At 65.7% G+C, this 25366-nt stretch overlaps 11 protein-coding genes across 11 annotated transcripts; 3 read left to right on the plus strand and 8 right to left on the minus strand.

Annotated features, from left to right (window-relative positions):
* Positions 1–273: 273 nt before the first annotated feature.
* JCM10292_000531 (uncharacterized protein) lies at positions 274–1568 on the minus strand (the record flags this gene model as incomplete). The annotated part of the gene is made up of 2 exons (XM_076649434.1): positions 274–297; positions 357–1568. 2 exons carry the CDS (start codon positions 1566–1568, stop codon positions 274–276), a joined length of 1236 nt encoding a protein of 411 aa, XP_076505025.1.
* Positions 1569–2508: 940 nt separating this feature from the next.
* On the minus strand, positions 2509–2989 carry JCM10292_000532 (uncharacterized protein; the record flags this gene model as incomplete). Its single annotated transcript, XM_076649435.1, has 2 exons — positions 2509–2661; positions 2735–2989. The coding sequence occupies 2 exons, from the start codon at positions 2987–2989 to the stop codon at positions 2509–2511; spliced, it is 408 nt and encodes a 135-aa protein (XP_076505026.1).
* A 201-nt stretch (positions 2990–3190) lies between these two features.
* Positions 3191–7291, minus strand: JCM10292_000533 (uncharacterized protein; the record flags this gene model as incomplete). Its single annotated transcript, XM_076649436.1, has 6 exons — positions 3191–6189; positions 6252–6364; positions 6440–6619; positions 6686–6777; positions 6850–7084; positions 7287–7291. The coding sequence occupies 6 exons, from the start codon at positions 7289–7291 to the stop codon at positions 3191–3193; spliced, it is 3624 nt and encodes a 1207-aa protein (XP_076505027.1).
* A 37-nt stretch (positions 7292–7328) lies between these two features.
* Positions 7329–8231, plus strand: MGE1 (mitochondrial nucleotide exchange factor MGE1; the record flags this gene model as incomplete). The annotated part of the gene is made up of 3 exons (XM_076649437.1): positions 7329–7598; positions 7675–8047; positions 8170–8231. 3 exons carry the CDS (start codon positions 7329–7331, stop codon positions 8229–8231), a joined length of 705 nt encoding a protein of 234 aa, XP_076505028.1.
* Positions 8232–8663: 432 nt separating this feature from the next.
* JCM10292_000535 (PaaI family thioesterase) lies at positions 8664–9842 on the plus strand (the record flags this gene model as incomplete). Its single annotated transcript, XM_076649438.1, has 8 exons — positions 8664–8668; positions 8779–8857; positions 8950–9013; positions 9106–9119; positions 9187–9293; positions 9428–9489; positions 9606–9671; positions 9739–9842. 8 exons carry the CDS (start codon positions 8664–8666, stop codon positions 9840–9842), a joined length of 501 nt encoding a protein of 166 aa, XP_076505029.1.
* A 675-nt stretch (positions 9843–10517) lies between these two features.
* On the minus strand, positions 10518–11244 carry JCM10292_000536 (HVA22/TB2/DP1 family protein; the record flags this gene model as incomplete). Its single annotated transcript, XM_076649439.1, has 4 exons — positions 10518–10692; positions 10768–11030; positions 11102–11116; positions 11191–11244. The coding sequence occupies 4 exons, from the start codon at positions 11242–11244 to the stop codon at positions 10518–10520; spliced, it is 507 nt and encodes a 168-aa protein (XP_076505030.1).
* A 617-nt stretch (positions 11245–11861) lies between these two features.
* Positions 11862–13790, minus strand: JCM10292_000537 (uncharacterized protein; the record flags this gene model as incomplete). Its single annotated transcript, XM_076649440.1, has 2 exons — positions 11862–13528; positions 13583–13790. The coding sequence occupies 2 exons, from the start codon at positions 13788–13790 to the stop codon at positions 11862–11864; spliced, it is 1875 nt and encodes a 624-aa protein (XP_076505031.1).
* A 610-nt stretch (positions 13791–14400) lies between these two features.
* On the plus strand, positions 14401–16094 carry JCM10292_000538 (uncharacterized protein; the record flags this gene model as incomplete). The annotated part of the gene is made up of 7 exons (XM_076649441.1): positions 14401–14581; positions 14640–14755; positions 14819–14855; positions 15033–15074; positions 15134–15238; positions 15678–15793; positions 15849–16094. 7 exons carry the CDS (start codon positions 14401–14403, stop codon positions 16092–16094), a joined length of 843 nt encoding a protein of 280 aa, XP_076505032.1.
* A 151-nt stretch (positions 16095–16245) lies between these two features.
* Positions 16246–19850, minus strand: JCM10292_000539 (arrestin family protein; the record flags this gene model as incomplete). Its single annotated transcript, XM_076649442.1, has 6 exons — positions 16246–16716; positions 16774–16970; positions 17031–17201; positions 17263–17377; positions 17439–19204; positions 19262–19850. 6 exons carry the CDS (start codon positions 19848–19850, stop codon positions 16246–16248), a joined length of 3309 nt encoding a protein of 1102 aa, XP_076505033.1.
* A 291-nt stretch (positions 19851–20141) lies between these two features.
* JCM10292_000540 (AAR2 splicing factor family protein) lies at positions 20142–21705 on the minus strand (the record flags this gene model as incomplete). Its single annotated transcript, XM_076649443.1, has 3 exons — positions 20142–20743; positions 20802–21531; positions 21592–21705. The coding sequence occupies 3 exons, from the start codon at positions 21703–21705 to the stop codon at positions 20142–20144; spliced, it is 1446 nt and encodes a 481-aa protein (XP_076505034.1).
* Positions 21706–22107: 402 nt separating this feature from the next.
* Positions 22108–24116, minus strand: PUT1 (proline dehydrogenase; the record flags this gene model as incomplete). The annotated part of the gene is made up of 4 exons (XM_076649444.1): positions 22108–22373; positions 22441–23386; positions 23460–23549; positions 23628–24116. 4 exons carry the CDS (start codon positions 24114–24116, stop codon positions 22108–22110), a joined length of 1791 nt encoding a protein of 596 aa, XP_076505035.1.
* Positions 24117–25366: the final 1250 nt, after the last annotated feature.

The raw sequence follows: 25366 nt of genomic DNA on the forward strand, positions 1-25366 counted from the left end.
GACTCGACGAGGTGCGCGGAAGCCGACCCGCCTCCCCACTTCGTTCTGCGCAACGACTTGCCGGGCTTTGGTCTCCGCTTTTCTGGCCATTCTCAAAACTCCTTCGCCTGACAGCGTCTTTCAAAGCAGATTCGTCTGGGTCAAACAGAGCAGCATTGCAGGCGGGGCAAAGGAATGTCCAGAAGTGAAGGAATCGAGATGTGCCGGTTTGCTCATTGTACAGCTCGTAAAGTAGTCGCTAATTGCGCGCGGTCGTGCGGAGAGATGAAAGAGCTAGTCGTCGTCGGCGTCGTCAGCCTGTTGCCGCACTCGAGTCAGCCAGCGAGTCTTCCGAAAGAGGGCGGAGGCGTGCGTACCAAGATTGACACCCTGTACCACCGCTTGCGTCCATGCTCGCCTTCGTCAGGGATGTAAGAAAGCAGGACCAGCACGCCACAGCACTCGGCCTCCAGGTCCGCGAACCAGTCGTCGGCCTCGTCGTCCGACCACGCGAAGGCCATGAGCATGACGGCTCGACCTAGCAAATCAGCGTGCGTGGCGACGGGATCGCAATGAATTGGATAGGCGGCGCTCGAAGCCTGGAAGAACAGTCCGCCGACTCTGCAGACCAGGGGCGCTGACATCGCGGCGAGCGCGTCGAGAAGCAGCGTCCACGGCCGCTCTGACTGCCATGATGAAGAGGGGTTGCGCGGTGACATATTGACAGGAAAGAGGTCCAGGCTCAAGAGCGAGACCAGGCTCGGGAGGAGCCTGCACACGTCTTCGAGTAGGTCGTCCATAACCTCTTCGTCGAGCGCGGCGATCTCGAGGATGCACAAGTTTTCGCACTTGACGAGCCAATTGAATAGTACTGAGCTGCCCCAAAAGTCGATTAGAGCGCAGTGGGCCAAAGTGAGCGGGTCGATGCGGGAGGTGAGACTGAAGCGAAGACGCTCGAGATCGGCGGAACCCCTCAAGCTGACCTTGAGCTCGCGTAGCGGGATGGTGGGCGTGATCGTGGAAGGATCGATCACAACCTCGCGGATTTCGTCGCACTCGATGAAGAAGTGGAGCGTGCGCAAGCCGGCAAAGCGGGCGAGGCTAGATACGAGAAAGTCGCAATGCAGCGTGTCGACATCGAAGGTGATGGTGAGGGTCTTGAGCGACCATGCGAGCGGGAGAACGGACGTCGCGGCAAGCAAGCGGTACGGCGCCGCGCAGGGCGCGAGCTTAAGGTCCGTGAGGCTGGTGCACGACCTCAGCAGGGTAACGAGCCTGGCGGCCTGGGATTCGCTGATTTCGCCAAAGGTGACCTGATCGTTCGCCGACAGACGCAGGCAGTAAGCATCGACAACCTCGACGATTCGCAGGACTTCGGGATGCTCGAGGACGTAGTCGAGCGGACGCATGTCGATCCCCGGGTCGATCGTGAGCGTGCGCCACGCGAGCGGCTGGACCAGCGCGCCCCACGCCTTGCAGACGCGAGCGAGGCGGAAGCACTCTGCGCGGCCGGCGTGCTCGTCGAGGTCGTCGACGACGTACTCGGCGATGAGGCGGATGAGCTCGAGCGGGAGGAGTGGGACGGGCATGGCGAGCGGGTCTTGCTGACTTTGTGGCTGAATATCAGGCGTGTCAGGTGGCTCGCTCGCCTTTGCAAGCCCTCAGTAGTAAGGTCGACGTACCGACTGATGAGGTTCTTTGAGCAGAAGCAGCGGGCGACCAACGGTTCGAGCGACTCGCAGACGAGGCTCGACAGACTCGTACAGACTCAAGCTAGCTCAGGGGGCGCAGAAGAAGCAGCTCGAGCGAGGGGCGCGGATGTGTTCGAGGCAAAAGTGCTGGCTGCCCTCCCTTGTCCTCCTCATTCGGTCCTCGACTCGCTATGCCGGGCCTGACCACGCTCCTTCGTAGTGACAGACCTATTTAGAAGGGTTCGACGTCAGCAAGCGACAGTCCGGGGCCTCTGAAGTCTGCGCTCTCGCTCACACTTCGCCCAGCTCGTCGTTGCTGCCGGCGACCGTCGCCTCAGCACTGGGTGAACGCGTCGACGACGCTGCCAAGGCAGCACTTGAGAGAACAGAGTGGCTTGCTGGCGCAGCGAACAGCTTTGGCACACGCGCGGACGGCGAACCCTGCCTTCCTCACCTTGCACGCTTGGTTCCCAGGTGCAAGAAGCCGATTGTCCCGAGTCGGATGGTGACCAACGGGTAGCCATCGTGTTGCTCAGATTACGTACAGCTCTGACAGGCCGCAAAGACCGGGGAAGAAGGGCGAGGCTGATAATGCCAGTGCTTGGACAAACGGAAGTGAGAGAAGAACATGGAGGCGAAACATCAGGGCGAGGGGCGGGCCGGACGCTACACATCACTGGGAACGTTGCTGCTGACCGATAGAACCTCCCAACCATCCTCTTCCGCCTGATGCGTGCGAGGCGAGGACGGTGAAGTCGGCTCGACAGCTGTGGCGGAATCCTCATATGATGGCACGAGCTCGAAATCGACAGAGCTCGCTTCTGCAAATCATTCATTGTCAGCCCAGGTGATCTTCGTCGTCCTGCCAGAGGAGGCGGCTCACCGGAGTCACGACGCGGTCGGAGCGGAACGGCTGGCCGCGTTGCTTGCTCATCCTGCGGCGACGCAGCTTCTGGTGGCCGTGATGTCGCTGCCGGTACTTGGTGAGGTGCTGAGCGCCCCGTTGAAGGTGTGCGTGCTCGAAGGATGGTCGTAGTCGGCGGTGTGTCCTGGCCGCCGTTCACCTTGTCGCCGACAACAACGATCGTCTGCGATTCCCAGCGACGCGCCGACGGCTGCGGGCCCGCCATCCTCTTCCCGGGACCCGAAGACGCGTCCGCTGCGCGCAGGCGCCCCGTGATGGACCCGGCTGACGAGAGAGCCGAGGCGGCGAAGGGGAAGGAGGGTGTGTTGCGCGACGAGAGAGCGTAGGCATGCAGGCGCGTCTGCGGCAGCGTGCGCGTGCGGCGCGAGTCGTGGAGCGTCTTGAGCGAGTGCATGGTGGTGGGAGTCAAGAGGTGGGAGCGCGAGAGGGTGACGCGATTGGAAGAGCCGGCCCGATAAGCAAGGTGGAGCAAGCCATTCGAAGCACGTGCGCGCAAAACAAAGGCGAAGCCCAGCAGCGAGACTCAGAAGCAAAGCATGAGCACCAAGAGTCTGAAGAAAGAGTGTGTCCCACCTGCATCGTCGCCACTCCGCCTCTACAGCTCGTCCCGCGGCGTCGAGTCCGCCTCGTCCCGCTCCGCACGCTCCTCCTCGACAAATCCATATTCTTGCTGCTGTTCCGGCGAGTACGCCTCGAAGGACTCGTCCTCGAGCGAAGGGTCGTATGCGTGGTCGTCCAGAACCTCCTCGACGTGGTGCAGCATTTCGTCGGCGGCATGTCCTGACGCCGGGACCCGGTCCTCGCCAACGCGATCCTCGACCGACTCGTCCGCTGCCGACGCAAAGACGGGCGGCTCCTCCTCATGAGCGGCGTTATGAACGTCTGGCAAGTCGTCGGCCTCGGCGTCGCCGTAGTCCTCCTCGACCGATGCGTCCGGGTAGACAACGTCCGAGTTGGCGACCTCGTCATCCAGGTCGGGCAGGACGTACTCGTCGTCACTCGGGGTAGAGTAGGGCTCGGGCTCGTATGCCGAAGCGTGCTCAGCCCCGTCGACCACCGAGGGTTCCTCGGGCTCGAAGTCCGGCTCGACGGCAATGTCGCCCGCCTCGGCTGCGTGCTGAGCCTCGGCGCGAGTGTGCTCGCTCTGCGAGTGGTCCGTTGCCTCGTCTGGCTGCGGCACATGCTCGAGGGGCGACTCGTCGGAAGGTTCTGGGGCCTGCTCGATGCGCTCGGTATCCTCGCCATGCACAATGTCGTTATCGCTGGGCGGTTCTTGCGAGGGACTGGCGCTCGGCTCCTCGGCATCTCCAGCCTCCTCGGAAAACGCTGATACGGCCTCGTGGTGCTCGGAGCGGTGATGGGAAAGGTCGGGGCGGTCGCCGTCGTCCTCCTCGTCCTCCTCGTCGCGCTCGTCTTCGAGCGACTCCTCCCGGTCGTTGAACTCCGCTCGGGAATTATCGGACGACTCGTGGCGGTCCGCCGCGAGCTCGTCATGCTCGTCATCGTCCTGCTCGAGGTGAGCCTGCTCCTCGTCGAACCATGCCCGCTCCTCCTCGCCGTCCTCTGCAGGATCCGCAGGTGCGCTAGGAGCGGTCGGTTCCGGCGCAGCTTCTGCCTCCGCAGGAGGAGCCGGCGCCGGCGCCTCGACCTCCTGATCCTGCACCGCCTCCGCCTCTTGCCCCTCGTACAACTCCTCGTCGACCTCGCTGGCGACAGCATCCTCAACCTCGGGCGCGGCCGAGACGGGCGGTTCGGGCGTAGCAGAGGCCGAGTCGGTCTCGATCGGCGTCGGTTCAAGCGTCGTCGCCGCCGTGGGCTCTTCGACACTGGGAGTCGCGGGGTTAGTCGCGTCCGCCGGCTCGTCGTATGCGTCCGCCGGCTCGTCGTATGCGTCCGCCGGCTCGTCGTATGCGACCGCCGTCTCGTTCGCAACGAAGCCGCCGACAGCGCCGCCGTGCCCGAACTGCGCCTCGAACATGTCGTCGAGGAGCTGCGCCTCGTCGTGCTCACGCTCGTGCTCGCGCGCGTGCGGGTTCTCGAGCGGCTCGGCGGGCGGGCTACCTTCCACCTCGTGCCCCTCCTCCTCCTCCTCCTCGGGCACGAGCGAGACCTCCCGCTCGAAGTCGACTTCGAGCCGCTTAGCGCCCTCTGCGCCGTCGTGCGCAAGCGCCTCGAGCTCCTCCCCCTCGAGCACCCTCGTCCCGCCCGGTCCGCCGCCGTGCGTCTCGCCCACGCGCGCCTCCTCATCGGCGCGCGCGACGAGCCCCGCGGGCGTGTCGGGCTCGAGCGCAGGGTCGTCGAGCGGGAGGCGGGCGGTCGACTCGCCCTCGACGGCCTCGTCGGCAGGAGGACCGGGGTGGGAAGTAGGCGAAGGCGCCGTCGTCGACTCGCCGGCGAGGTCGAGCTCGTGATCGGGTACGAGCGGCTCTTCCGCGGCGGGCGGCAGCGGAAGCTCCTCCGCCCGGACGTCAGCCGATTCCGCCTCCTCCTCCACAGGTGAAGCTGGCGCAGGAGGCACAGCATTGTCCGCGACTACTCGCTGCGCATCGAGCTGCTCGTCGAGGTCGGGTCGCGTAGGACGCAGACGGTCCAGCGGCTCGAACACCTTCTCCTCCCCCTCCTCCTCGTCGACGTGCACCCCCTCGACCGGCTCACGAGGCCCCCGTGGTCCCCGCTCAAACTCGACGTCGGCCTCCGCGTCCCTCGTCGGCTCAGGCGGGTGCTCACCCCTGAGCAAGACGTGCTCCGCTTCGCGCGCGGGCGCATCGAGCGGCATTGCCTGCGCCTCGTCGCGCTTCAAGTCGGCGTCGCCGACCTCGAAGAGGCCCTGGCCGTCCTCGGGCGCAGGCACTTCGTCGAGCGGGAGCTGCGCGCGCGGCTCGGACGGGGTGTCGGCGGGTTCGGCGGGCGGAGCGGGAGGAGGGGAGGGTGCGGGCTCGTCGGTAGGCTGGGGAGCCGAGGTGGCTGTCTCAGGCTCCTGGACGGTATCGCCAGGCAAAGGCGCGTCGTAGAAGACGTCCTCGTCCTCCACCGGCTCGACCGCCGGTTCCTCCTGCGCGGGCAGCTCGTCCTCCGCCCTAACATCCGACGCTTCCTCGCTCGGCTGAATGGGCTGTGCGACACGCCTCTCCTCGTCAACAGGAGGCGGCACAAAGCCCTCGCCAGGCACCGTGACCTCGTCCTGCTCGTCTCCCTCGGCAGGCGAAAACGCCCTCGCACGGAGCTTCTCAACCGCCTGCCGTGCGATCCCCGCCGCGGCACTCGCCGCGCCGACGACGCGCGCAAGCTCGCCGCGTACCTCGCCCGCGACGGCGTCGGTCGCGTCGTGCGCCGATCCGCCGCCGCGGACGACGCCGACTGCGCGCGAGCCGAGGTGGGTGAAGGCGCTCGCGACGCGCACGCCGCGGTCGAGGACGCGCTTCTTGAAAATGTGGGCGCAGACGGCGACGAAGAAGGCAAAGGCGCCAAAGAGGACGAGGCGGTCGAGGATGTTGGAGCGCTCGAGAGAGGTGATGAGCGCGCGGGAGGTGTGGAGGAGGGAGGAGAGGGTCGAGTACTGCGTCGAGGTCATTTCCATCGTCTGTGTTTGCGACTCTGCATGGATGAGACTGGTGAGCGAGCTGTGCAGGTCGGCATGAGACGGGACCGGTTCGAACCGAGCAGCTCATTCGAGACGAGCGAGCGGTCGACCTCTTGCTGCATGAGCTGGAGGGTTCGTCGCAGCCCTTCGGTCACATCCGAAGTCACCGACATGAGCGCATCATCGGCACTGTGCGACAGAGGGTGATTCGAGGGGTCAGCCACGACCAACTTGTGCACGATGTTGCGGAGAGCGTGAACGCACGACTGATTCTGCGTCCCTCCTCTCGGAGCTCCATACGGGCTCGGCGACCCTCGTCCAGATGCGCCGTCCCCTGCCGGCCCCTGAGACGAGCTCAAAAGCTCATCGCGCGCTGCGAGGTGACCATACGCGTTGATCTGGCGCTTCGAGGCGACGACGGCCTGACGGTAGAGCTTGGTGCAGCTGCGCATGATCGAATCTGTTCAGAAGTGCTTCTGCAAGCCCGCTGGCACACACGGAGGGACGCACTGGTCGATGCGAGCGACGATGGCCTGGACGTGGTGAGCAGCTGCGGCGCGGTCTCGGGCGCGCTCGAGGTCGTCGACGTCGAGCTTGAGCTCCTGTTGGCCCGGGAGCACTTTCTATCAGTTCCACCCACCTCAGGCAGGCGGTGCGCGGGCAGAGTGGCGCACCTCGACGTCGCGCTTGCAGGCGGCGAGTTCGGCGCGAACACCCGCGGCGAGCTCGTTGTGGAAGGCGAGCGGGCCCTGGCACTGGGCGAGCTGCGGGATCTGGTACTGCTCGAGGTCGGAGCACCTGCGGTGGAGCGAGTCTGTGCGGTCTGCGAGGTGCGGCGCGAGGGCGACGCTGGCGGGGGGAGGTGGGGAGCGCGCCTTTGCCGGGTTGGGCGTGTGCGCCGGCGGAGGCCTGCAGCGGGAGCGAGTGATAAGCGTGCGGCTGCGCGTGTCTGCCAGAGCTGCCTACATTGTGCGCCGAGTTGCTGCCTGAGGGCGAGGCCAGTACAGTACGAGCGAGTAGAGACAGACACTCAGAGGCGCCGGCAGTTCGGGGGAGGCGCTGTTCCCGCGCGCCCCTCGCCCGACTTGCGACTTGCTCGGCTCGCTCGTACTGCATTCGCTCGCCCTTTTCTGCCCAAAGCCGAAGCTCAGCCATGCTCCGCTCCGCCACCGCCAGCCTCCGCGCGTCCCTCCGCGCACCGCAGCCCGCACTCGCCGCCGCGCGTGCACCGCCGCAAGCTTTCCTCGCCGCTCGCCGCGCCTACTCGGCACAGCCCGCCGCCACTCCCGAAACCCAGGAGCCCCAGGCAGCCGCAGACGCATCTGCAGCGCAGGGCGCCCAGCCCGCAGCCGACGCCACCAAGGCCACCGACGAGCTCCACAAGGCCCTCGAGGAGCAGAAGAAGCTCGTCGCAGAGTTCAAGGTCAGCCCCGCTCGCTTGTCTGGTGGGGCGTGCAGTGTGCTGGAGGGTCGTACTGACTCGCTCGATCCGCCCACAGGACGCCCGCCTGCGCACGCTCGCCGACTTTGAGAACCTCCAGAAGCGCTCCGTCGTCGAGAAGCAGCAGGCCAAGGACTTTGCGCTCCAGTCGTTCGCAAAAGACCTCATCTCCGAGATCGATGTCCTCCACCTCGCACTCAAGTCGATCCCGGCCGAGCGCGTCACCGAGGCCGCCAACGCCGACCTCACCGGCCTGTACGAGGGCGTCAAGCTCCTCAAGCGCGGCATCGAAAAGGTCCTCGAGCGCCACGGCGTCGTCGCGTTTGACCCGACGGGCGAGCCGTTCGACCCGAACCGCCACGAGGCGCTCTACCAGGCCCCCGTGCCGGGCAAGGAGCCTGGGTCGGTTCTCGAGTGCCAGGAGATTGGCTGTGCGCTCCCGTTCCTCCTCGGTTGCTGCAGAACATACGCTGATTGGAGCTTGTCCTGTGATCTTCCCCCGCGCCGCAAATCCTTTGCGCCTCGCCAAACCTCCATCTTGCCACCTCTTCAGACATGATCAAGGAGCGCCTCCTCCGCCCCGCCAAGGTCGGCGTCGTTCTCTCGCAGGAGTAGACGGTACGCATCGTCACCAAAAGCGCTCAGCTCGAGCGCGTGCGCTTCCGAAGGTTCAGGAGTGAGGAGGATGATGGAGGGAGATTCGCCGCCGCGCCGCCACCCCGCATAGATACCCCGGCGGCCTTCTCTCTCTCGCTGGCGGTGTGGCGTGATGCGCCATTGTACGATGTATAGACCGGCTCGGGGCTCGTTCGTCAGTTGTGTTCGCCCCCTTCGCTCCTTCCCCTCGTGTGACATTAGCTTCCGCGCATTTCCCCTTACCAAGATGTCTGAAGCAATCGCAACTCTCTCCCTTCCCTCTCTTTTGTTCTCTCATTGTCTCAGAGCGGCTGGGCACGGCTTGACTGCACATGACGAGGCTCACTACTTACTATTGCTCTCGCAGTCGCTTTCTCGCATCCGCTTCTTCCTCTCGTCTCTCCTTTCGCGATGTCGTGAGACTGCGCTCTCTCTGACTACCATCCTGACTTCGACTGACTTGCGACTCGGCCAATCCTCGCCTCCCTCGCTGGTCTGCCCTCCTCATCTCCTCGCCGCTCTTCAGCGCCTCGAAACGCTTCGTCCAGTCCGTCTGGGCCTCCTTCCACCGCCAGCAAGGGCACGACTTCAACTCGTTTGGGCATGTGCGTCCCTGCACTCCTTTCTGCACTCCGTGGATCGCGCAGAGACGGCCCCGGACTGATGTGGGGGTGGTTGCTCGACGGGCGCGACACAGCTCGTCGTCAAGGATGCAAAGCCAGGCAAAGTGTGGGCCGAGATGGAGGTCAAGAAGCACCAAGGTGCGGGTCCTCATCTTCGGGATTGTGTCGAGGCACAGCTGAACTTCACTTCCATCTGCCGCGGCTGGTTCTCGTCGCTCCGTGTCGTACAGTCAATCGGCTTGGCGTGGGTCGATTTAAACCGCTGCTCTCTGGAGCCGTCGACTGACGAGTCCAGCTGCCTCAAAACGCAGGGTCTGCACGGCGGCTTGATCGCCTCTCTCGTCGACACGGGCGGTTCCCTCGCGCTCGCGTCCAAGGGGCTGTACATGACGGGCGTGAGCACCGACATGAGTCAAACGTGCGTGGGCTGTACCTCTCACAGACCGGTGCGAGGGCCCTGGGTCTAGCAGAACGCGAACGCCGCGCTGCGTCGGCCCTGACGTCCGTTGATTGCCCTGAGATGGTATGCTCACGCACTGCCCTGGCTCGCAGCTTCGTGCGAGGCGCCAAGCTCGGCGAGACGGTGCGGCTACAGAGCGAGGTGATCAACCTGGGTGCGTCTGCGCGAGCGCGTCCTGCTTCCCTTGATCGCAAGCGGGCGGCACAAGCCTTCTTCGAACGGATAGGCGACGCAATCGTCAAAAGCACACTGACGAGGTGGTCCTCGCAGGCAAGACGCTGGCGTTCACCCGGGTAGAGCTGCACAGCGCCGCGACGGGCAAACTCCTCGCATATGGTGCGTTCCCCTCTCCGGCCCACTCGCCAGAGTCCGACTCGCACTCCAACTACCTTGCTCTCCCCAGGGTCGCATACCAAGTACATCGCCGACGCGCGCAAAAGCGAGAAGAACGTCGTCTTCTCGGAAGACGGCGAGAGCGTCGTCGAGGGGACCATGCCGGAAGAGTAGACGGACCCATGTTTCGCAATAGAGACACGCAGCTGGAAATCATAGCGAGCGCACGATCACGGCGATACTGTACCACGAGGCTGTCGCTGGCAAGTCGAGGCTTCGGTCGCTGAAGATGCCGAAGTGAGCGCCTTGAGCGACCTCCTGCAAAACCTGTGGTAGTTGTGGAGACCCTTTTCGGACCCGAGTAGACTTGTATGAGGAGACAACGGCAAGAAAGAACGAGGCAAGCAGAGACAAGCGAACATGGCAGCCCGGCGAGCAAAAGAAGCGTGAACTCGTCCAGCGCGCTCGGCGGGAATGGAACAGAAGTGCACTGCTCGAGATTCAGGTTCAGGAACGGAGCGGGAGAGAGTCAGAAGAGGCAGAGAAGGCAAGAGGCGGATAGGGGTAACTTGGAGGTGGGGATGAAGGGGAGAGAGGCAAGGAGGATACGACGGACCAAGAGGTGGTAGAGAGGTGGTAGGGTGAAGAGGGAAGAGTGCGGGGCGAGGCGGGGGTATGGAAACAGGGTGGAAGGAGTAGAGAGATAGTAGTGGACAGTCTGACGAGGAAGAGCGAGCAAGCGGAGGAGGGGCCGCGTGGCGAGGGTTCATGCATGTGTCCGTGTTCGTCGACCCGCTTCTCCACCTCTGCGCTCACCGCTGCACTGCCCGCTCGCGGACGTGGGAGCGCTTACTGCGAAGCGGGAGCGGGGGTCGTCGTCGACGTGGTGGTCGACGTCGGGGCGACCTTGCGCTGCGCGAAGAGGGGCTTGAAGACCTTGTCGTAGACAACGACGGCGCCGCGGGTCGAGGGGAGGACGAGGTACAGGATGAAAAGCGTCTTTGCCACGTAGTAGTAGGGGAACCTGGGCGCAAGAGGAGCGGACGCGAGTCAGTCTCTTAATGCGTCTGAGACGCTTTTGACACGTAGAGAGACGTACCACGCGACGATGACCTTGGCGAACGTCTCGGCGAAGGTGAAGCCGCCGTACACGATCCAGTACGTGAGCCACTGGACGTCGTCGTCGTGGCCGGGCGACTCGAGCGCGCGCAGCGAGAAGTAGGCTGGGAGGCCCCAGCCGAGGAGGTTGGTGAGGAAGCCGGCGGCGATGTTGAAGAAGACGAGGGTGGTGAAGACAGCAGCGGCACCGAGCGTGGCGTAAGCCTTGGGGACACCAGTCTGCGCCTCGAAGTGGTTGAGGGACTGTGTGGAAAGCATTCGTGTCAGTGGTGCGGCGGAGGTGGGCAACGGTAACGTAAGGCCAGCAAGCGCACAGGGTACTTCGAGAGCTGTACAAGGGGCACGAACGTGGGGTCAGTACTCCGAGGTTGCGTGACCGGGACGACGGTGGAGGACGGCTCACCTCCTTGTCAACCTGCGAGATGTAGTAGTCGAACTTCTGCTGGGCGGTGGCCATTGTGTGCGAAGATCTGCAAGTGCACGCGGTCCATGACAGGCAGGGAGAGCAGGAGAGGGCGATGACGAGGGGAGGACGGTGATGATAAGCGATCTTTTCTCGCGCCGCGACGACAGCAGCGGGAGGCGTGTGAGTTCCTCCGAGCCACCGTGGACTCTGTCTCCACCCTACGAGGGCAGTCGCGACGCCGCACGCGGTGTGCAGCGGGCGCGGGACGCTCGGCGGGGCGGGGACGAGGGTGGTTGGCTCGGGGACGTTCCCAGAGCGCGGAGAGACTTACGGGATGTGCTGGAGGGGTTCAAGGGTCAGTCTGGAGTAGTCTGAGCGGGTCTGGGCGGGTCTGCGCACTTGGGTGGGCGAGGGCGCGGTGTCGTCTGAGCGGGAGGAGCAGCCCGCAGACGCCGACCGAGAATGACGAAGTCGAGAGACATCACTGCGCACTCTCGCCTGAACAGGGCTGCAGGGGCTGCGGGGTACACCGCTAGACGTAGCTTGCACTCGTACACCGGGTCCGCCCCGGCACGAGCAACTGCTAGTGACCGCCATGCCAACTTGCGCGTGATCCGCTTCTCCTGTACAAGCAACAACTCCACGAGGCCTATCTACAGCGCACAGTGCTACACTTCCTCGTACCCAGACTCTAGCACCGGGCCTCTCCGCGACTGCTGCAGTCCGACCAGGGCCGTCGCGAACGCCCGCTTCGCCCTCGCCACGAGTTGCGCGAGCTTGAACCGCAGCCAGTCGAGCCGCAGGTACCGCCTCGGCGCAGGGCCAAAGCGCACATCCGCTTCGGTCTTGACGACGACGCGAGCGGCAGGGCAGAGCGACGAGTGCAGCGACGAAGAGGCCGACGAGCCGGCGGAGCTGCGCGCGCGGCGCTCGAGCGGCGCACCGGCCACATCGTCGCTCTCGTCCCCTTCGTCGCCGCCTCCATCGCCGTCCGAGAGATTCGCGAGGTGCGACGGGAGCGAGAGCGCGGGGTCGGGTCGCGCGAGCGGCGAAGAGCGTGCAGGCGAAGCTCCCGCTCCCGGCGCCCTCCTCCCGCCAACGCCGCCGCCTCGTGTCGGCGCTCGGCCCCGCCTCGACGGGCTCGAGCCACTCGTACCACCGACCCCGCCCGGAGCGCCAAGGGAAGATGGACGCGCCGGCCCGACGGCGACCGTTCCGAGCGCGAGCAGGCCCGCCAGCTTGTCCCAGAAGCCGCCCGTTCCTCCCTCTACGTCCCGCAACGCAGCATCCGCGTTCTCGCGAGATCGGCTCCTGCGTAGTGACGCGAGCGCCTCCTTGCGCGCCTGGGCCCTGCGCGCCTCCCACCTCGCGCGCTTGAGCCGCTGCTGCTCGACGAGGTCGTGGTACTCGAGCCGCCGGTCGAGCTCGCCCTGCCCGTCGCCGGCATCGTCGTCGCTGTCCTCGTCGTCCGAGAAGGGCGCGAGGGCGTCCTCGCCCGCAGCGGCTCGTCCCGCGCGGAGAAAGTCTTGGAACGACATGCTTGCGGCCGAGCGCGAGCGGCGCAGGCCACGCTGTGCGGTCGTGCGGACCCAGAGCGGGTTCGGGCAGTGCTTCGAGGGCGGCTGCAGCGGGGCGTAGATGGAGGAACAGGGCGAAGATGAGCGCGAGGCGCCGTATGACGCAGGCGAGGTCGAGTACGAGTAGGGATACGACGCAGCGTGCAGATGCGCGAAGGACGACTGGCTAATGTACGACGAAGGGTGAGACTGTATCGACGGGCGTCGTGAGCCAGATGCGGCGGGCGAGGTCGAGCGGGAGGACACGTTCGAAGGAGTGACAGCAGCGACGAGCAGGTTGGACGGGGCGGCAGCGTTGCGTGGAAGCGAGGCGAGCAGCGCCGTGCGCTCCGTAGCAGCACGGCCCTCGGCGTGTCGATGGCGGTGCGGACGGGAAGACGAGCGCATACCGCCCGAGATGCGCACCGTGTCGCCGAAGGTGATGCGGTGGAGCGGAGGGACGGAAGCGTCGAGGGCAGCTTCTTCGTCCGCCACAGCGTGCACTGCATCTTCGGCGTCGTCCTGCGGTTCGGGTATGCGATCTCCGTCTGCAACTTGTGCGCCGAGTGACCCGACAGCGGACAGCAGTGCCCGTCCCTCTTCGGCAGAATCTCCGGCGGCGGCTCCTTCAGCCTCTCCTGCCTCGCCATCGTCCGACTCGCCGATGAACTCCTCGACATCGCTCAGGTCAGCCGGGTAGGCGAGAGCAGCGGCGCTGGGAGAAGCGGGATCGGCGAGTCGGGCGGGAGCAGCGGCGCGCAGCTGGCGCAATCTCGCCTCTGCAAGCGCGAGGGATGAGTGTCGTCAGCCTGGAGCAGGACCGCGTAACGCACCGAGCTTGTCCAGGTGCTCCTCGCTGTCAGTCTTGAGTTGCCAGGGTGCCCCACCCGGGTCGCGTGCGTTGCCCTCCTGCCGGTCCGGGTCAGGCCACTCGCCCTGCCGTGCCGTCTCGTCCGCAGACGCGTCGTCGCTGCTGAACCTGGCCGCAAAGCGCGGCGGCGGAGGAGGAAGCAGCGGCTGATGCTGATGAGGCGGGGACATTTCGCGCAGCGGCAAAGCGAGAGCGACAGCAAGGGCGGTGTCGTAGATGCGTGTGCAGCGCTCACTGCGTCGAGCTGAGCATCCTGCTCGCTGCTCGTCCGCGGCGAGGCGAGGTGAGGTCGATCGACCTTCGCGGTCCTCTCCGCGTTCTTGGTTGCCTTCGGAGTGTTCCCAACTCGGCTTGAGAACGCTCTGTTACTGCTTGGGTACAGACGAACACTCTTGTGCGAATCTGCTGTCTGACTTTGCCGTTTCTCGCGCGCCGCTTCGTCGTGCCTCGCCCTCCCTTGTCATCGTCCTCGCAATCCGCTCGCTTTCTCAAATCGCCTGCATACGTATGAACGCCCTCAACCAGTCTGACATGGACACGACGCTCTGGGGCTCAATGTTCGGTCTCGTCTTCTTGGCTCCATGCCGTATGTACGGTCAAGCTCCCTCCTGAACGATGCCGCCGTCTGCCAGGACTTGGAGTTACGCCCTCACCGTTTTGAAGGGCATCGGGACACACGCAAAGGTCACGCTCATTAGCTTGCCCTGATCCCGCCGCCCTGCCCTGCTCTCTCCCGTTCCTCTTGCTTCCGCTTTCGTTTCCTCCACTTGTCTGCTCGCAATGGCGCACCATCACCAGCACGGACAAGCACACGAGCCGATTGCGCAGCCCTTGTCGCGTCACTACTCTATCCCGCCACCGCCGACCATCGATGCCGACCGGACCTTTGAGCGGCGCTTGCAGGAGCATGTTGGCGAAACCTTTACTAGGACGGACCAAGACGGGGTGCAGGTATCGCAAGGTGTGCCGCATTGCCCTCCTGAGGGCGGACGCAACCTGCTGACCTGAAGGGGCCGCAGCTGAGTTGTCCCGGCGCGAGGCACTCTACACTTCGGCGGTGTCGCGTGCCGGCCATGTCGTCGATTACTACGACAGGACGCTCAAGTCGATGCTCGAGAGGATGCCGAGCGCGCTCGTGAGCTTGCTCTCACTACTCGCAACGTTTCGGGACTGACTCGCTCGCATCCATCGCGTCCAGCAACCTGGCGAAGCGAGCGAGTTCATGCGCAATCTGCGTACGCACGCCGAGGAGCGCCTGACTCAGCTGAACACCAGCCTAGCGCACAATGACAGGAAGCTGCACAAGGTCAACACACTGTTGGCACTGCACCGTCTGCACCCACGGCGACTTTTGCGCGGTCCGTTCTCAGCATGTCCCTCTTTCTGTCCCTTGCTTATCTTTCAAGCCCCAGCTACCGAGGATTTGTATCGTGATCACGCCGAACTGGCGCACGGTACGTCGTTTACATTGAGCGCAACGCCGCTGTCCTCATCTCACGCCTCTTCCCCCCAGAAATCGGCAACATGATGGGCAAGATTGCATTCGAGCGCAATCTCGTTCGCAACTTTGAGGCCATAGCGCAGTTCTGGAGCGAAATCGGTACCGGCACGTACCTTCGTATTTGTCTGACCGTGCTTTCCTCGCTGACCTACCTGACTTCCAACAGGGGAAATGACATGGCCTCCTGTATGTTCACATTGACTCCATCCGTACCGGCAGATCAGCACTGATGCGGGCTTCATTCAGGTGCCTGGTTACGACGCTCGAGGATCGGCACCGTCCTATCGAACGAATGCTCCCTCTGGTCACGCAGGGCCGCACGGCCACGCGAGCTTTTCTTCGCAAAGACGCAGCAGTCGCTCTTGTGCGTGTTGCACCGGCGTTGCACACGTGTTGATGACGCTGAGTGCATCGAGCTGCAGCCGACACGCCTGTTCGGTCGCCGGTCGAACAGCTTTGGAGTCGTGCGCGATCCTTTCGTGGTGCTTGCCCGCGCGGGTGATGCTGATGTTGAGCCCCTCAGACCCAACTAGCATGCTCTCGGCTCACCTTTCAGCCGGACAAGCGGGCGAGCTCGAAAACCTGCATCTACAGCCGTCGCGCGCTTCGCGGAGGCTCGCCTACATCGACTGGCATCTTTCGGTCGAGGAAGAGCCCGCGCAGTCACGCCCGGTATGTAAAGTGACTCGTCACCCTAGCTTCACCTCCTTATCTGCCGGCTTCGCAGGTCGTCAACGCGTACGACCCTGATGACCGCCGTGCTTCGCGCCCGGATTCGCGCTCGTCCTCCTCCTCGTCGCTTCACGACGAAGAAAGGCGCACGCACGCTCGCGACGAGGCTATGGCGGCACTGATGGGATACACGCCGTTTCCTCACGGCGAGGAGGAGGAGGAGGAGGAACACGCTGGACTGAGCGCGACCGCGGGTCCGCTCGACATCGACATGCCCCATGCCTTCCATCACCTTGACTAGAGTTCCTCTCTTCCGACGACAGTAGTGAAACCTCTGCTATAGCAGTCTCAGGCAATCACATGGGAGAATGCAGAACGAGGCACCAGATGCAAACATCAAGGCCATACAACACAACCGATAGAATACTACCTCGAACAGCCTCACGACCCGACTAGTCCCTCGGAGCCCTCCTCGTGCTGCTGCTCCTCCCGCGCTCCTCTTCCTCGCCGACAGCTGCGACCGTCTCTGTCCGTCCACGGCCCTGCGGCGCCGTCCCGTCCACGACAGCCGCGTACGCGGGCGGTGTCTCCCCCGCAGGCGTCGTCTCGCCCGCAATGAGCCTCGCGAGGAGCAGCGTCTGCTCGAGCGTCGCGACGGGCGCAGCCGTGCCCGCGTTCTGGCGGTGCGTTGAGCCCGCGCCGAGTCCGAGCGGGATGTTCGAGGGGCGCGACGAGGGGGCTGGGCCGTGCGCGCCGCACTCGTGCGTCGACCGTGGGGCGTTGCGCGACGAACGCGAATTGCTCGAGCCGGAGCCGGACGGGCCCGAGACGGAGGCTGTGGCGTCGGTGTAGGCGGGAAGGACGTTCTGCGCAAGCCGGCACGAGAGCATGACGGCGCCAGCCTCGACGACGATGTCCCAGAGCTGTACAGGGTGACGGGTCAGCCAGGCTCACATGGGACACGCAGAAGAGGGACGCACCTTGCGGTTGCCCTTCGAGTCGAGGTACTCGTCGTCGCCGCGCTCGACACGCATCATGATCTTGAGCGTGTGGGTGATCGAGATGTTGGACTTCTCGTGGTTCGTGCTGACCGCTAGCTTGGACGAGCAGTCGGGCAACTGCAAGATGCCATCCATGCACCACGGGCCGATCGGGTCGAGGAGAGACGGCGTCGAGTCTGCGTTGGAGGCGAGGTATCAGCATCGCTTTTAAGTCATCGCGCATGTCGAAGACGCACCGTCGGAGGACGTGGCGTTGATGAAGAAGTCCTTGAGCGGATGCGTGCTCAGCACGTCCGGGTCGTCCGACAAGATGGGCAGCAGCGGCTCCTTCGGATCCTTGTTCTCGATACGCAGCAGCTGGAAGCGCTTCGGCGTCTCGTGTCGGGTGAGCTTGCGGCCAGAATGTGCTGCGAAGCGGCGAGAGGGTCAGTCAAAGGAGGACCATTCTTCGACGCAAAGTGGACGGACCGGATGCAAAGTAGCTCGTCTTCTGCTCGAGTTGGGCAGTGATGCGATACAACTTGATCTTAGCGAGTGGGTGCAAGCGGATGCTGATGGGAATCTGGCCGCCGATGGGGAAGCTCTGCGGGCACGGAAAAGCCTGGTCAGCATACAACGCGGTCCAAAGCAGGCCGAATGCGCACCTTGCCACTGAGCGCCACGTGATACTTGACCTGCGTCTCCCAGAAGCGTTCGACGACGATCGACTCGCTCTCCTCGGTGTCCTCCTCGCCCGGAGTCGTGACGAGCGTCACCTCGGTCGACGCCGTCAGCTTGCTCGTGAGCGCGCCGGCGCGGTGCACGGTTGCCTTGAGCGCGTAGCTGACGTGCCCAAACTCGCAGTTGAGCGTCGGCGGGAGGCTCGCCGGGACCGTGATCGAGATCGGGTAGGTGTACGTCCCCGCCTTGAACTCCTTCCAGCCGTCGCCGTGATGCGCCTCGCCGCTTCCGCCACTGCCGCCGCCGTGCTTGTCCTCGTCCGACCCGCCATCGCCGTGGTGGTGCGAGTGCCCGACGATGAGCGCGTCGCGCAGCGCCTTGAGCGCCGTCTTGCGCCCGCGCGACTGGCTCCGGACGCGCGCCCCGCCCGCCGCGCGCACCCCGTCGGGGCTCGCCGGCCGGCGGCTCGGCGACCCCGCCCGTACAGCCGCAACGGCGTCAGAGTCGGCCGCGTGCGCGGGCTGCCGCGCGCGGCTCGAACTCTTGCCCCGGAAGACTTCCGAGATGCCGCTCAGCGCGAAGCGTGCGCCACGCGAGACGCTGCGCCCAGCCGCGCTCGACGAGCCGCTGCGCCCGGCGCCGCTCGTCGACCCGCTCCGCCCGCTGCTCCCACCGCTGCTGCTCTTCAAGATCGAGGGCCGGTCCGCCGTCGACGACCGCCGCGCCGTCTGGTTCGACGAGGCCGACGACGCGCGCCGCCGTCGCTCGGAGGTGAGGCTGCCAGCTCCGATGGGCGACGGCGAGATGGACGCACGCGAAGAGCTCGCACGCGGCTGGAAAGTCATGCCCGCCACGCCATGGACGACCGTGTCGAGGCTGCCCGGCTGGTCGTGCCCTGCGCTGCCTGCCGAGCCAGAGCCGGCGCTCCCGCGAGACGGGTCGCGCACGGGCGGCCGGCCGCGCTCGAAGCTCGACGTCGTCGAGCCGGGCACCGGCGCGCTGTTCCAGCCCGTGCCGAGCTGATCCGGGTCAGACGACAACGACGCTGCAGTCGAGTTGCTCGACGAGATCTGGCGGTCGAGCGTAGGGCGATCGGTCCCATTGCTCGAGTGGGACGAAATGGTGTCGTGCGAGTCGTGCGAAAGCCGGCTCGTGCGCGTCGAGGTGCGCTGGAGCGAGAGCTGGCTTGCCATGGGCGACTCGACAGGCGAGGTGATCGGGTGATTCGTACCGAGGGGGGAGCGGGAAGGCGTGGGAGAGCGCTCGAAGCGGCGCGAGGAGAGCGCGGCGTGGTGCAAAGGCGTGCCGAGGTCGAGGTGGTCGATCGAGTTGTTGTGAGAGATCGGGCCGTGCAGAGGCGAATTCGGAGCAGTAGGGACGGCGACTTCGTAGGCAGGCGCGAGCTCGCCTGGCTGGATTGGCGGGACGCCTTGATTGTGCAGATCCTCCTCGGACGCGATGCGCGAGAGACCTGGCGCCTGAGAGGCGTCGGCAGCATGCGCGGGAATCGACAGCGGGGTCAGGAGCGCATCACGAGCGTATGAGGGTCCCTGGCTGAACTGGCGGCCAGGCACGACGCTCGCGGCCCGCCGTGAAGACCGGCCGCGCTCCTCGTCGCCGTGCTCGCGCGTGCCGGGACCGATCGAGGCCGCTCGGCGCTGCATGGGCGCTGTAGCAGCGGAGAAGAAGGTGTGGGTAACGTTGATGAGGGGCGTCTCTTCCATGACATCGAGGCGGCGGGGGCCGATGCCTGTGTGCGACCATCCGTCAGCGGTACTCTAGCATCACACGGTCGAGTTGAGCGCACCCTCGGGCCAGTCTGTGCGGGCGCTGCCCTTGAAGCGGACCGAGATCTCCTTTACGCGCGTCGGCTTGCTGAGGTGGACGGTGAGCAGTCCGCGGAGGAGCGCGGGCGGGGGCTCGTCGAGCGCAGCCTGGTCCATCTCTGCCTGGAGAGCGAGCTGCGCCTCTGTCATCTCGCGCACGAGGCTGCCCTCGCGCCCCCGCGAGATGCTGTCGCCGCGGCCGGACGGCGTCGGGGCGCGCGTGCGGCTGTGGCTGCGCCCGCGGCTGTTGGGCGGGATGAACGGCTGCGCCTGCTGCTGCTGCTGCTGGTCGCCGCCCTCGCCGCGTCCGCGCGATGCAGGCGCCGGCGAGGCGGTGCGTGAGCCGGGACGAGAGCGCGAGCGGGCTGCGCGGTCCGGGGACGCAGGGCGCGAGGGCCCAGGCGTGCCTACGCTCGCCTGCGCCGTGCTCGCAGCCGTCGCCGTCGTCGTCTCGGCGGCCGCTGCCCGCGCGGCCGCCCGTCGCTGGCGCTGGCGCGCGCGCTCGTAGTCGAGCCCGCCGACGAGGAAGACGACGGGCTCGGTGAGGCGGATGCTCGCGTTCGAGCTCATCGCGCGCGCAGCTCTGGGGACGAGGCGAGGCGAGGCGAGAGCGCACGCGGACGAGCAAAGGCGCGATCGGACTCGACGGCGGAGATGGCGGGGTCCTCACGCCGCGTACAGGGGCTCGAGGGGTGTGGACAGCACGAGTCGCTCTATCGAACGAGTTCCCGGTGAGTCTCGCGCGCTCTCGAGGCGTGCGCGGACGCCGACGGCAGCGGCGGACAGCGAAGCGCGCGGGTTCCACTGCGCCGGCACAGATAGCTGCGGCCCGACCCGGGAATAGCCGCAATTTTCCAGTCATCACCCATAGTACTCGCCCAGGCCCTCCTCGTCTAGCACGACCGGCGCATCCTCGCCCTCCTCGAGGTCCTCCAGATCGACCTCGTCCGCAGCGCGCTGCGCCCGCCCGCCCGCAGACAGGTACTTTGCCCGGCTCCCGCGCACGACGCCCAGGTCCCACCCAAACTTGGCCGTCGTCAGCGCCGCGAGCGCGTCCCATCGCCGAATCACCTCGTTCCAGACGCCTGCGACGGCCGCGTCCTGCGCGCCGAGGGCCTCCCACGCCGGGAGCGCGTCCGACAGTGCTTGCGACAGCTCGGCGAGAGAGTCGAGCAGGTGCTGCTCAAGCGAGGGGAGCTGCGCCGAGAAGAACGTCTCGTCGAGAAAGTTGACCTGGGCGTGAAAGGCCGAGAGGAACGATGCAAAGAGCGGGAGCGACGTGGTCGACAGCAGTGGTGAGGGGAGTGATGTCGCGGTTGGGCGGGACGATGGCGGGTAGACGAGCGTGGCGGACCGGCAGATGAGGGAGAAGAGCGACTTGTACGTCGAGAGGGACGAGAAGTTGTGCACGAGCGAGAAGAGCACGAACGCGAGCTGGAACTCGGCGAGCAGCTCCTTCGGGTCTGGTCGCGCATATGCATGTCAGCCTTGTATAGGGAGGAGAGAGGGCATCGGGCGCACCGTCATTCAGCTGGCTCCGCACGACCTCACTCAGCTGCCAGCTTTTGTCCTTGCTCCAATGCGTCAGCTCCTCCCCGACCGCACCCCTCGGCCAGCTGCGCCTCTCATCAAACCTGACGAATTCGAGCAGCTCGGGCCCGCCCTCCTCCCCATCTTCCTTGTCCAGCTCGACCACCTCGCGCACGTCGGGCTGCGGATCGGCCGCATCAACGTCTCCCTCGCCCGCCGCCGCTGCGCCGCGCGCCTTGCCCCACGTGCGCTGGGCACTCGTTGCTCCAGCGCCCGCCGCCATGCCAGCCTCGTCTGCGGCCGAGCTCGTGAGCGCGTCGACGACGCCGCAGCGCTGCTCGTCGAGCCCGACGACGCGCGCGACCGTCTCCTCCGTCACGAACCCGGCGAGCGCGCGCCACTGCTCTGCGAGCGCGTCGGACGGGTACGGGGCGAGGCTCGAGTCGAGGCGCTTGAGGTAGTCGTCCGAGACGAGCGTCGCTTCTGCCTCGCTGCCCGACGAGGCGCGCGCGGTGCGCCGCCGCTTCTTGGGCGGCGCGGTCCGCTTCAGCTCTTCGTGCATGTTGTCCCACTCCTGCACGAGGCGCTCGCCCGGCTCGAAGAAGCGCAAGAGGCCGTGGCGGGCTGCGACGCCTTGCGAAGAGGACGGGTCGGCAGAGGCGGAAGCGGGTGCGGCGGAGAAGACGAAGAAATGGAAGCCTGCTGGAAGCATTTTGACGCCCTGTGTGCACGTTGCTGGTCAGCCTGAGCTGCGTGAGAGCGGCAAGGACGATGGACGCACCGAGAAGCGGTCGACCTGCCACAACCTCCCATCGAGGCCGAATTCAGATCCGCGTGGCAACCCAGTGAGGATCAGCGCTGCATCCTTCAGCAGCTTGCGTTCGAGCTGGTCCATCTCGAGGTGAGGTGAACAGAGGTCGAGGTCAAGATCCGCATGCGCTCATCGTCCCGGCACGTGTGTATTTCTGAGAGCTGTCGGAACCTTGCATCAAGGCGTGCAAGACCTGACCCTGTTGCGTGAGCGCCAGCGCGGCTCTCTTGGACGAGAAGTGAGCAGAGCTTCGAAACCTCTCGGCAAAGAAAGATGCGGTAAATGTCGTCAGATGCAGGGCAACAACGGAGTGTGGAGACCGGCAGAAGGTACTACAACAAGGATAGGCGACCGTGCGCACGCGGGAGACCGGTACAGCAAAAGGAGGGTAAGAAAAAGGCGACTCGGCTGGCGACAGCAAAAAAGGGGGCGAAAGGGCACAGCATGCGATAGAGATGGCGGCGCGCGGGTCACTCGCCTGCGCGTCTAGAACGGGATGCCAAAGCGGCGGCGGATCTCCTTGCCGACAGCGCGGCGCTCCTCGCGCGCGCCACCACGGCCCGACGTCGGGTCGCCCTTGAGAATGCTCTGGTTCTCGCTCGCGCGGCGAGTGAGGTACGGGAGGCCCTGTGCGAGCGACGCGTACGGCATGTACTTGACGACGAGCGGCGCGGTGGTCGGGTCGGCGCCCGGGCCGGACGGGTGTGGGCGCATGAGGTTGATGAGCGAGATGGTGAGGTTGTCCGACATGCCTGCGGAGAGCGTGGTGATGGTCAGATCCGCAATCTCTCTGTGAGCGGTCATGGAGAGCCAACGCACCCATGAGCTGGCCGAACGCGACACGGCCACGGACACGGTCATCGACGCGGAGCCCACCGTCCTCCTCCTTCGCGAGCCCGTCGTCGCGCAGCGACTGGAGGAACTTCTTCATGCTCGTGCCGTTGTGGCTCGCGAGCACGACACCGACGCCCGGCTGGTCGGCGGCGTTCTTCTTGGCGAGGTCGGCGACGAGACGCTTCTCGAGGATGCCCGCGCACTCGTCGTAGCAGTTGTCCGTGTCGGCCTTGGTGCCGTGCACGACGCAGAACTCGGCGACGGGGCTCTTCTCGTGCAGCGCGCGCTCAGCCTCCTGGTACGCGCCGCGGACGAGCTTGGCGCCGAACGAGTAGCCGTGCTTGTCGGCGTGCGCGAGCTGCTCCTTGATGCGCGCGGGCGCATCGCGGAGGTAGCACTGGTACGTGTTGTAGACGATGGGCGCCGACGGGGGCGCGTCGGACGAGCTGGCGGGGCGCACGCGGTTGTACTCCTCGCTGAGAAGGTCGACAAAGCGGTCGATGGCCGGCTGGAACCACGACTGCTCGGCGTCGACAAGGAGACGGAGGTTGTGCTTCTGCGCCTCTGACGCAACCTTGCGGAGGCCAGCGTAGAGCTTGTCGAGAAGCTCGTGGTCCTCGGTCGAGAGCGCGTCCGACTTGGGGAAGAGGATGTCGGACGGGACGCGGCCGCCCGCCTTGACGGCCGGGTCGTTGATGAGCGCGGTGGTCGCACGAGCGAGGATCGAAGCGTCGTAGATCAGGCCGGTGAGCTTGATGGCGAGGAGGGCCGGCTTGATGGCCGCAGCGTCGGCAGTCGAGGACGAGGGGATGAGGCGGGCAGCCTCGCCGACCGCGTTGGTGATCTCGGTCATGGCGGCCTCGTCAATCCCACCGCCAGCCTTGGACGTGCCGAGCGGCGCCTCGGCACTGTAGTTGAGCATCACGCCGATCTGCGAGAGAGAGGGGAACCGATCAGGGGAGGCTCGAAATACGACATCCGAAGAGGACCGGCGAAAGACTCACCCCGCGGTCGGCGTAACGCTGGACCTGCTCGGCACAGCCTGGCACGGTCTCGCCACCGACAAAGACGCGGTAGAAGGTGCTGTTCATGCCCTGCGAGACGAGACGAGCGAGAGTGAGCACGAGGCGACTTATCGGGCATGATATCACGCGCCAAGGAGACGAACGCACGGCAGCAAAGACGGCCCAGGCGGCGGGCCCGAGGACGGGGACGTTGTCGTTGGCCCACTGGAGCTTTGCGACGAACCAGGGCCCCATCGAGACGAGGAGCGACTGCTCCGAGACGGCGTACACGACCCACTGGCGCATGAGGTCCGAGAGGCTGCTCGCCTGGAGGTGCGCGGTCGTGCGCGAGAGGTAGGCAGCATCGAGCGTCGCGAGCGGGTCCTGGGGCTTGTAGTCGTCTGGGAGCGCGGGCGCGGCCTCGTGAGCGGCGCCAGACGCAGAGAGGTGCGCGGTGCCGGCGGCGGGCTGGGACGCCGAGGTGCGGAGGAAGCGGCGGGCGGCCGTGGCGTCGTCTGCGGGTGCGGGAGTCGTCGTCTGCGAGGCAGCCTTGCGGGCTGCCGACGGAGCCGAGTGGACGAGGCGGCGGAGGGCGGGCGAGGGGAGGGTGGCGGGGCGGGCGAGAAGGCGGGCCTCGAGGGCGGCAGTGCGGAGCATGGTGTGGTGCGGCGTGCTCTCGCAAGGGGCAAAGACGGGCAAGGCGAGAGGAGAGGAGGACGAGGGCGGGCAAAGTCGAGCGCCTCGGAGACGGCGGCCGGCATCCTTCGCATGCGACACTTGCCGAGCTCCGCCTCCCGCTTCCGCGTTCCTCGCGGTGCGCCTGCTTCTGCTCCACTCTGCCAGGCCCTGCTCGCAGTCGAGGGTCTGCCGGATAGTGCACGGCTGATCCGCACTCGGCCGAGCGCTTCCCTCGCTCTCCGTCTCGAGGAAGCAGCACCCATTCCACGCTGGCATCTCGACGCTGTCTCGTCTCTTTCGCTTGCTCTGCGACGTCGGACGCACCCTGAGATTGTACAGATACCGGATAGGCTGAACCGAGGCGCCCCAGGGCGACGGCGGTCAAGTTGCGGCCAAGCTGGGCGTGTGCGGCCAAGGGCGGCGGCAACGCCCTCGACGCATCTTCCGCTCTTGCTGCAGTCTCGCACGCTGTCCTACGACTTGCTCTTCCCTCCCCTCTCGTTTCACAGCTCTCGGGGGCAGCCGCGACAGCCACTTGGGTTGAGAAGGTCCGCCCGTCTATGTGCCCGCCGTCGCGCTGCTGTGCAGCAGCGAAACCGCTGTACGACATAGTCTCGCTACGGCCTTCGTGCTCACACGCTACCGCTGACGCGCGAGCGCTCAAGTCGGACTCGCATGCTCCGGCGCTCCTGTCCTCCTGGCTGCGCCTGCGAAGAATCACGGATTGCTGCGTGTCTGAATGCCTCTCGAACGCCGGCATGCTCATCCACCTGCCGCTCGACGGCAGCTATCGAATCGGGAAGCTTGCGTAGATTGTGACTCCCGTCCGTCCCGTCCAGTGCTTTCCCCAGCGACACAGCTCCTTCTTCACAGGCTCGTCTCAGTCCCACGCCCGCTCTTCGTGCCTCATCAACGCAGGTATCGGTCCCGCACACGCCAACTTGGTCCAGGGTACCCTGAGAGATCGTTGAAGCGCTCTCTGGCGCAGTCGACCAGAGGCGACTGACCTTGACCCTCTCGCCCTCTGTCAATCTGGTCGATTCGGACGGCAAATGATGCATTTTTGACACCAGTATTGGCGTCCTGACGAGCTTTCTCAGACTTGCGTTCGTGTCATGAGGCCGAAACGGAACTCGCAAAACCTGTCGGAGTGAAAAGAGCAGATCCTTGGCCGCTGGCTCCCGCGCGACGAGCGCCGAGGAATCAACAAGAGGGCCGAGAGCACCCAC

Source organism: Rhodotorula paludigena (assembly GCF_050403205.1).
Source record: "Rhodotorula paludigena JCM10292 DNA, Rt_paludigena_JCM10292v1_ctg24, whole genome shotgun sequence".
Taxonomy (NCBI): Eukaryota; Fungi; Basidiomycota; class Microbotryomycetes; order Sporidiobolales; family Sporidiobolaceae; genus Rhodotorula; species Rhodotorula paludigena.